We start from the raw sequence: 10381 nt of genomic DNA, 5'->3' as shown, positions 1-10381 counted from the left end.
GCCACTTTTAAACCATGAACATCTTGTGAGAACGCCCTCGCTATCACAGAACAGCATGGGGGAAACCGCCCCCCCCCCATGATTTAATCACCTCCCACCAAGTCCCTCCTTCCACACGTGGGGATTACAGTTAGAGATGAGATTTGGGTGGGGACATAGAGTCAAACCATATCACTTACTATATTCTGAATGAAGTGTTTCTTCTCTGTATTGCCATTATCTTCCAGGTTATTGGAACACTCATCAGATTGCAATCCAAATACTGATTTTTTAAAATAAATGTTTTTTTCATTTGTCATTCCTTAACTGATAAACTTCTTAAGGCCTATGTCTTCTTTTTCTAAATATATCCAGTATAGCTTTAGCATATGTTAGTTTCTTAATCAATGTATGTTTAATGAAATGCTTATTCTCTTTTGTCTTTTAGATATTTCTTTAATTTATGCCTCTTAAGTCATTTTCATCTTCATGGAGAAAACACTGTATATCCTGTTATAAAAATTATTAGATGTTTTCCTGTGGGATCCTCAAAGCTTGGAGATCTTTGATTTAATAACCACCTTTAATGGGAAAAGAATAAGTGGTCACATCAAGTCATATTAATTAATAAAAGAAACTGAAAAATATACCTATGGTTGGCAAGAGCAGTAAAGTTGCTATATTTAAATCATACATTTATGTCCCTAGAAATTTTTATTTATTAGTTTTGTAAACCTCATACATTTAATATACTGTCTTATTATCAAGGCAAATTGCAGTAGAAAATGACACTATTTGAAACTAGAAAACTGTTTTGAGTCCTTATTGCATTAGGTGCTGGTTCTGTACCCTAAGGAAAGGATTCTTCAACTCTCAGGTTCCTTATCCGAACAATGGAAACTAAAATAAATAAGTGAGATAATGTATGTAAAAATCTGAGTGCAATATCTGGTTCAAAGGGCAGTCAATAATAATATCACCTGCCTCAGAAAGCTATTACTTTGATGAGGGTATTAGATAAACAATTTCACAGATCTTTGCAAAGTGCTAGATAAGCATCAGATATTATGACAAATAAGATTGCTATTTGCTTGCCTTGCCGAAAATAAAACATTGCCTTTAAATACATCGGTGTTTGAGATTTTCTATTTCTTGGCAGTTTGCGATCATCCCAACAGCCATGCTCTTACTGAAGACCTTTTATGACAAAGGGGCCTGTTATGGATTAGGCAAAGACAAAAACGTAAGACTCCTCAGGAGTAAATGCCTCCTTGTCTTTTACTCCATCTAGAGAGAATGTCAGGAAATGCAGAAGTCTCTCTTGTGTCCCTAACTATATGAAAGTGGCCTGAAAAAGCTAAAACTGCTGTTTGACCATGGTGGTAGAGGAGCTCAGAGCTGGTAGTTAATTTGCCCTGTGTCATTTCCACTGATCTTCATCACCTCCCTGCCCACCTGGTCGCTGCACACTCCACCTGGTGTTGAATGCATTGTTTTGCCTATTTCCCCCTCTGTCAAGACTAAGGACACAAGATGCAGAATTACTACAAGAAACTCCTAGGTGGTTCCAGCACTAGGACTGAGAAATCTGCGCAGATAAGGCAGGCTTTGGTGCAGCTACAAGACGCCCACTTGAGGCCAGAACCATCAGCGACTGAGTGTTACGTGCCTTAGTCCACCGCGGGCTCCGCAAAAGGCTAATTAATAGTGCTGGACACCGGGAGGGAACTCAAATATTTGCTGAATAAACGTCTACACTACACAACCTGTTTTGAGTAAACTGCATCCCAACCCAGAAAATAATTGAGATATGTTTGAGCTGAATCAGAGTGTCATTTTGCACATGTAAAATCTCTCTTGCCGTGAGTCTGCAGGAATAGAACAGTTTAAAAAGTAAGCCTCGTTGGTTTTTTTTTTTTTTTTTTTTTTCATTACTTCGACGTTTATAATTTGGGCTTCAACATGAGGATCAAAACGGGAGCAGAGCAGAGCGAGAGAGACTTTCCAAAGTCTTGTCGCAAAGATATTTCATAGTGAAGGACTCCAGTCCCGCTTTTCCGCGCTGGGGTTCAATCCCGGGCAGCAGGTTCGGGTTGGGGAGATGTCTCGGCCGCTCCCCCTCACCTCTTGTTAGGGGACAGTCCCTCTCCGCTCCCTATTCCACCTCCACCTGCTGGAGAAAAGAGCATAGGTGGTAGGGTGAGGGTAGTCCGAGGAGCCCGGGTGGGCGCTTACGCGGGCCACCGCGCTCGGCCGCTCCCCGCCTTTGCAAACTGTGTGCTAGGGCACAAGGCGCCCGGGCAGCAACGGCGGCTCGCGCACGCGCACTCTGCAGCCCCGCGCAGCTCCTCGACATTCAATTCCACGTGTTGCTTGTAGTAAGCGCCACAGGTTCCCCACCTGCGTCCAGGCGCTCGGGCCGCTCTGCCTCTGCTGGCGGGCTCTGGAAAACCGCTGGGTCGGCGCGCCCCGGGCTGGCGGAGCAGTTCCTGAGGCGCTCAACCTCACCCCCAACGCTAACTCCGCCTATTCAATCCCGGCGGCTCCCCCTCTCCCGCCTCCCAGTCCTCCTCCCGGCTCCTGCCCGCCCCTTTCGCCCTGGTGGTAGGAAACACTCCGGAATCTAACTCGACGTGTCCGGAAAGCCCTGGCCAGTTTTCCTTTCGTTCTGGGGCCGCTGCAGCCAGCTCCGCGGCTCCCTCAGACCCGCGGGCGCAGCCGCCGGGGGTGAGGCTCCTGGGGACCGCGCGCCGAGCGGCGGGGATTCCCGAGCACCATGCTGGACCCGTCTTCCAGCGAAGAGGAGTCGGACGAGGGGCTGGAAGAGGAGAGCCGCGATGTGCTGGTGGCGGCCGGCGGCTCGCAGCGAGCTCCGCCGGCCCCGACTCGGGAAGGGCGGCGGGACGCGCCGGGGCGCGCGGGCGGCGGCGGCGGCGCGGCCAGATCCGTGAGCCCGAGCCCCTCTGTGCTCAGCGAGGGGCGAGACGAGCCCGAGCGGCAGCTGGACGATGAGCAGGAGCGGAGGATCCGCCTGCAGCTCTACGTCTTCGTCGTGAGGTGCATCGCGTACCCCTTCAACGCCAAGCAGCCCACCGACATGGCCCGGAGGCAGCAGAAGGTGAGTTGCGGGACCGGGCGCCTCCTGCCACCACTTCTCCCTGGGGTTTTCTCCCGGGAGAGCTCTGGGACGCCTCCCGTCCTTCTGCGAAACGCAGGACACCGTATTTTTGTTAGTCTTTGAGGGCAGAGGAATCTTTGGGGACAAGACGGTGCTTTCACCCGCCGGGTATGGGGCTGCAGCGGACACCTCTTCTCCTCCTCCCCGCCTGGGCTGGCAGGAGCTGTCAGCTCACCATCCGTGAGACAGACCAACAGCGCCGGCCGTGCCGCGGTTGCACCCGGCAGGGGCAGCTCTGGCCGGATTAGAATGCGACTCCCACCAACTTGAATTTCCAACAGCACTGGTGCATTCCTGTCCACCTAGCCTGGCGTGATATTGCTAGAGCTGGGTTTGCCGAGGGTCTGAATGAGTGGTGTAGCTAGGCGAAACAGGTGGAGCCTGAGTACTTTTCTTGTCTTAGCTAGAGAGAAATCTTCACTTAAGAGGGGTAGAAATTTTCCTTAGTGAATAAAAAAGTTAAATTCATACGTTTCCTATACTGCCATACAACCAGGACATCAAATCCAAACACCGAAGAAGGCATGCAGCTTTGTAAAGTGTCTATGGGTAAGTAATTTCTGGTCTGGGCAGGCCTAATTAATGAAATACATTCTTACTGATGAAAGATAAAGGATTGGTGCATGACCACTTCATAACAAATGCTTTCCAAATGCTTTTTTGGGGAGCAAAATGCTTTTTCTCCCCCAAAAGGTAAGAAGTTTGTTTCAGGTGAAAGGCCAGCCAACTTGAGTTTCAAAACAAGACCCCAGGGGCCTGATGTTCTGTAGCAGACAGGAGTAATGACTCAACTTGTCCTAAGTGGTTAAATGTTTACAATAGAAACTCTAGGAAATCTTTTTAATAGAATGCTGAACCTGGAAGGTTCTGTAGAAATCCTTAACAGTTCCCTCAGTTTGTGATAAGACCTAGAGATCCACAGAAGTTGTAGTCTGTTCAAGGCATACCTAGATGCACAGACATTTATTAGTTTTCTGAAATACTAACTTCAGTGTGTGAGACATTTTTAGAAATTTGGAGAGGTTTTGAGTTGACTTCAACTGTAACTGTAGTTCAGAGTAAATTCAGTCTCCCTACACTCTCCCACCCCCATTTAGCTAACCTTTATTTTTTGAGGTATAATTGAATGTAAAAAGCTATACATACCACTCAACCCTAACTATTGGTGGTTTTATAGGTGTATAAGTGTCATGGGGATAAGTATACACCTATGAAACCACCTATAGTTAACACTATTGTATGCTTAAAGTCTGCCCTCTTAGAAAAAATTTTAAGTGGTCTTTCCCAACTTTTTAAAACACACACAAACTGAGCAACCATTTTGGAATCATTTATTCTCTGGGGATCCTTATGGACTATTTCCCTACAGCTGGAGACTAATAACAGATCCTTTAGGTAACCTAGCCCTAGGTATTGAGTCACAGAATGTTACAGATGGAAGAGATCTCAAGATCCTAGGGAGACTCCTCATGTTGGAGAAGAGAAATGGGTCATAATAGCATTTCCCAATCCCAAACAAATTGGCACAGTTAAAGCCACCATTACTCAGGTAAGTTTTGAATGCCCTGCGGTGTTTTTATGAGCCTGCTACTCCACTCCTGAATGAATCCCATACTTCCTAATCAGTCGCTCCAGCTGAGTCTGTTCTGAGGCAGTCACCCGTGGCCACTTCTCAATTCTAGTCAAGCGACTGTCAGCTTCAATAGTCATTCTTAAACTAAAATTTTTTGTATATGTTGTGGTATGAGTTCATATCATCCAGTCTCTAGTTTTACCATTCATATTGCATTTAAGCCTATTTTTAATGTATTAAAATGTTTGGTAAAATTGAGATTAGTTTCTCCCTGTAATATTATTCTTGAAGATGCATTTGTAGATTTACTACGAGTTGATTTATACCGTGAATACTTGTTGCATTTTGTTAATGAAGTGGACCCTCCCTTTGCTGTTCAAATAGTGCAGTTTTCTCTGACTCCTTCTGTTTAAATATTTGTTCAAAATTATTTGAATTGGCAAGCAGGTGCATTCATAACGCTACTGAGGAGACTATTGTTACAACCTTATCCAGGCATTACCAAAGACAATTTCAAACTACAAAAAAAGCAAAATACTACATATATTCTATGAAAAAAATTTAGAATCCTTAGGAATTTCCGTATTCTAAATGCTTAGAGCATTGAGCACAGATTAACTTTTGTGAATTACTTTTATTTTTTATTAAGATGAATGCCAAACAACCTAAGTATTTATTCAACCCTCCCCCACCTTTTAAAAAATGTGCTGCTTACTAAAGGGAGCTGGAGCAACTTTTGGCAGTCTGGTTTCCTCTTAGGGCAAAATGAAATGGGAATTTATGTTCATGTGAATTTGATGCACAAGCTAATAAGTAATGCCAAAACTTACTTGAAGTCTTGCATTATACAGTTAGATTATTTAAAAGAAGTAACAAGGTAATTGCAAAATCACTATGCCATTGTATATTTTATTCTGTATCTTCAAGTAGTCAGGCATCCAGTAAAAATATTTAATAGGTTAAATTGTTGTCTTTGAAATGAATATTGCTGCTTACTCACTTCTCTCAACTTCAAGAATTTAGAGACTCAGAAATTGAGATCTGAAAGGGTCCTCATTTTATGAAAAAAATTAATCACAAAGGTAAGAGCTTTACCTAGGAGGCTAGGAGTCAGGTTTCTCTTCAGTCAAAGCCCTTTCACTATCAGAGTTGGTGAGTTTCTATGAACCAGAGCTGAGCAGCCTGTTATTTATTTTTTTCACTTGGCTAATATGGTCCACAAAGTTAGTAAGAGGTTGTGTCTGTGAGCTGTTTGAGAAAGCTTAGTAGCATTAAACACAGTTAACGAACACATGAATTTCTTTGCTTTTGTCTAGACTATTTCAATTTCGAGAAATAATACTGGTCAGTTTATGACATTCAAGCCCTCTGACCACTGATGGTTTTACAGAAAATTCTGGGGGTGCATATGGGCTACACACTGTGACAGAGTGCCTTTCCAGGAAGGTGCTACAACTCCTAAGTGAACGTATCCATTGGTTCACACATGATATGAATATGAACTAACGAACAGTGATTGAAAAATGACATCAGTTGTGATAGTGCTTGAGCCTCTAATGCTGATTTACCTTGATTACCTTTGCACCACCCCAATGCTAATAATGATGATGATTAACTTTTGATGGTTCTAGATCTTTGGTTAAAGGTAGGGTCAGTGTTGAAACTAGAAAAACAATAATACAAATCAGGTACTAATTAATAAAGACAATTGTTTGTTAGACTTTAGAAAAACATTGAGACCTTGGACGAAAAAGTAACAAAAGGGTTCCTTGGTGGTTTGAAAGTTAGGGAGATCCTGATAAGCATAATGACCAACACAGAAGAGATTGAGTACCTTTACTCATGGATGTGAGTTCACAGACTTCAGGTCTAAATTGGTAACAATATTTAAGATGTATATGACTTAAACTGCTGGTAGTTTTGGTTAGAATCCATAGGTTTCTAGTCACTGCTCTTTTCATTATTTGAGTTTTTATGTATTTTTTAACTAGAAATAAGAGGGTATTAAAATGGAACCTACTAACCTTCCATATAATTCATATACCTATGTTTTTTATGTTTCAGTGTGTGTCTCCACTGTAACCACACTAAATTGTGCCTTATTAAACCATTTTGTATAATCACTCCTACCACTTTGCATAATTTTCTGTGATAATTCTAAGTTTGAGAAATGTATGTAAATAATACTGTGAAATTGCAGATAGTGGGGAAGTAAACAGGTAAAATTGATCTGGAGAAGAACATTGTGGGGAAATAGTATTGGGTGAAATAATATACCTCCAACTCGCTCATTTGAATGTTGTAACTACTCTAAAGTGGCCACTTTTATCTCTCTTTGTACATAATGGTACTTCCCGGGTTTTATTTTGTTTTCATCTTCTGACTACTTTGGTGTCTGTTGTAAACATGTAAGTCTCAGATTCAGTCTATGCCATAAAGAATTAGTGAGGTATAGGATGGAGTAAAGATACTATAAAGACAATGTGAAAGGGTTTTTTACTTTTCTGTGGGAAAGTGGGAACTAGTGTTCCTAAACATGTTTTGAGACCTCTGAAACTTACCTTATTTCCCTAAAGAAAGCCATGAAAATGGTAATACCTGTTGGTGTAAAACTAGTGAATTCAAAGTAACACTTTCCTAATGTTTCTAGCAAGCCCCAGAGACAAGTTAGCAGTGTTGAAGCCCCAAAGTATGCCTTTCTTTCTGGCCTGCAGTTTTCCAGCAGATCTGGTGATAGTCCAAAATGCCATACTCTTAGGGAGATAGGGTGATTTATCTTTTGTGTTCCTTTGGCTTTGATACATTAAGGTCCCAGTACAGAAGAGATGGGTTGTGTTATTTGCTGTTTTTAATTATAGGGAATACCTTGCCCTGTGGGGAGTGAGTTGGAAACCACATATTAAAGTAACACCTCACAGTGGACTTAAAACAGTTTCTTAGGGAAAATTGCTTGTTGCTTCAGCTGATTCTTTTAACCTTCCACAGGGTATCCTGAGACCACAGCACTTAATTTGGTGGAATGAGTTGTGGTAATGAGAACTCAGACGGATTAAGTGATGTTGTCATTTGCTTCTTCAAAAATGAAATCAGCTTCAATTTTGATATATAATGACTGCTTATAAAGTGAAATAAAATATTTTAATAGTGTGTTTTCCCTTTTCAGTTTTGTTTTGTTTTGCTTTTAATGGAAACAGCTCTCTTCATTCATACTCTTACAAAATAAACACAGTTTGTAAGGTCATTAAAGACTTTCAAAACAAAATAGGAAAGCTGATGGCCAGATTATAAAGTCTGGGAATTCTGAATGGAAAATTCTTTGTCATTTGCTAGTGAGGTAGATCACTTTTGACTGATTGTGCTACTTTATATTCATTTCAAATTAATCAAGACCTTTGGGAAGGAAGAGGTGGATTGCATGGTCATGTGACATTGCTATTTCAGGTTTTAGCCTAGGAAAGACCTAATAATTTTAAATAGTAGACATATCAGTGGGACAAATGGCATATTTTCTAGGGTTTGAAGAGCATTTAAACATCAAATTATGGAATTGTTGTCCAAAATCTGTAATATTTCATTCTATGTTCACTGTGTTTCAGTTACTCAAAACTTTTGATATGATTTCCTTAAGGAAAAAGAAGTGTGATTCTTATCTTAACTGCACATTAGAATCACCTGGAGAGCTTTAACAACAATCTCATTACCCAGGTTGTACCCCAAGGTAATTAAATCAGTCTCGGGGGTGCAGTGTTAAAGCTTCTCAGATGATTTCAGTGTATAGCCAAGGTTGAGAACCACTGTTCTAAAGAGAAGGTACAGAAAAATGGCTTACTTTCACCTATGAAAGTATTTGCAATAACGAGTAAGATTACTAATTAAGCTGGTATTCCATGTGCAGGAAAAGGTAATAGGGATACTTGAAGCAGGGAACAAAAAACAAATATTCTAGAGTTTGTGCAGTTGATAAGGTGGAGAGGCTGGTGCATATTTATTTAGACTTATGAAAGGTGTCTAGGTGCTGTGCTGGTGGCTTTTGAATTATATTCACAGTAGTGTCTTTTATTCATTGTAAAACTGTAGATAAATCACCACATTAGCAATGGAAAATATATATCGCATGCTGAGGGTAAGCATGAGTGTTGCTTTCTAACTGAACAGTACAGCTCACAAAGGTCCTACGAGACCGTTAGTGGGTAACCTGTTTTCTCAGTATAGGTAGTAGTAATGCATACAGGTTTTCCAAAAAGTGAACTTTAGAAGTCATTCTAACATAACTGTCTTATTAAATAATTAAAATGACTTAAACAATTTAAATTCTGCTATGTCCAAAATTATAACATTAGGTGGACAGTAAGGAAAAGCTTCTATTTTCCTCAAATTTTATTAAAAAGGTACATTGGTTTGTGTTTGGGAGCCTTTTACTTTGTACAGCATCATTAATGCTCTGCTTTGCTTCTTGAAACTTTTATCATACCACTTGGTAGACGTGGTTTCAGTACTTTCATTTTATACCTTCAAGTTAGTGATGGGTTTTTATAATGAAAATATTACTGGGGCAAAGAGCCTGAAAATTTAAAGCCTGTCTTTGTCAGTCTAATAGCTGAGATATTTAATTTGCTCCTTTCTGATTGCTTGTGAGAATGAGTATGTGTAGGCTAGTATACTTTTCCTCTTTTCTTTTCTTTCTTTTTTTTCTTTTCTCTCTTTCTTTCTTTTTTTTTTTTTTTTTTTTGAGATAGAGTCTTGCTCCATTGCCCAGGCTAGAGTGCAGTGGCATAATATTGGCTCACTGCAACCTCCGCCTCCTGGTTCAAGTGATTCTCCTGCCTCAGCCTCCTTGTAGCTGGGACTACAGGAACATGCCACCATGTCTGGCTAATTTTTGTATTTTTAGTAGAGATGGGTTTTCACCATATTAGCCAGGCTGGTCTCAAACCAGCCTTGTGATCTGCCCACCTTGTGGTAATCCTAGCCTCCCAAAGTGCTAGGATTACCTATGTGAGCCACTGCACCTGGTCCTTTTTTTTTTTTTTGAGACAGAGTCTCACTCTGTTGCACAGGCCAGAGTGCGGTGGTGCCATCTTGGCTTACTGCAACCTCTGCCTCCCGCATTTAAGTGATTCTCATGCCTCGGCTTTTCGAGTAGCTGGCATTACAGTTGTGCACTGTCGTGCCCAGCTAATTTTTTGTACTTTTAGTAGAGACAGGGTTTTTCCATGTTGGCCAGGCTGGTCTCAAACTCCCGGCCTCAAGTGATCTGCCCGCCTTGGCCTCCCAAAAAGCTGGGATTGCAAGTGTGAGTCACCATGCCTGGCCTGCAGCCTGACTTTTGATGAACCTCTGCTTTCATTACTAAGCCCAATTAAACATTAATTATTTCCTTGGTAAACTATTTATTGAGTCCCGATTATGGGAATTTAGCACTATCCAATATGTTCTGTAGATATAGTAAGAAAACAAGCAGAAATCCTCTTGTGGGCTAATGTTCAATAATTATAGGTTGCATGTCTGTAAGTTTATTTAATTCTTTTTTCAAATTATCGTGTAATTTTAACTTATGACAACTTTGTATTTTAATTTCTGGTGTGGTTATTTTCCCCTCTTCTGTGTCAGGAATTTTTTTTTTTTTTTTTTTTTTTTTTTTTTTTTTTTTT

At 41.2% G+C, this 10381-nt stretch overlaps 1 protein-coding gene across 17 annotated transcripts in view; it reads left to right on the top strand.

Moving 5' to 3' along the window:
• The first annotated feature begins 2333 nt into the window (after positions 1-2333).
• Positions 2334-10381, top strand: part of LOC113224832 (calcium-dependent secretion activator 2) — a 567701-nt gene continuing 559653 nt past the window's right edge. For 11 of the 17 annotated variants that reach the window (XM_026454354.2, XM_026454360.1, XM_026454352.1 and 8 more), the window contains exon 1: positions 2633-3097. In XM_026454354.2, the coding sequence (XP_026310139.1) occupies positions 2756-3097 (342 nt within the window). In that variant the 5' untranslated portion in view covers positions 2633-2755. Of the gene's footprint in view, positions 3098-3653; positions 3707-10381 lie in introns of all 17 variants that reach the window. The other 6 variants (XM_026454366.1, XM_026454365.1, XM_026454362.1 and 3 more) reach the window with 3 other exon arrangements.

This window comes from Piliocolobus tephrosceles, unplaced genomic scaffold, assembly GCF_002776525.5.
Source record: "Piliocolobus tephrosceles isolate RC106 unplaced genomic scaffold, ASM277652v3 unscaffolded_41, whole genome shotgun sequence".
NCBI classification, from domain to species: domain Eukaryota; kingdom Metazoa; phylum Chordata; class Mammalia; order Primates; family Cercopithecidae; genus Piliocolobus; species Piliocolobus tephrosceles.
Note: the sequence above shows the minus strand (reverse complement) of the source record. Positions and strands in the feature narration are given on the sequence as shown.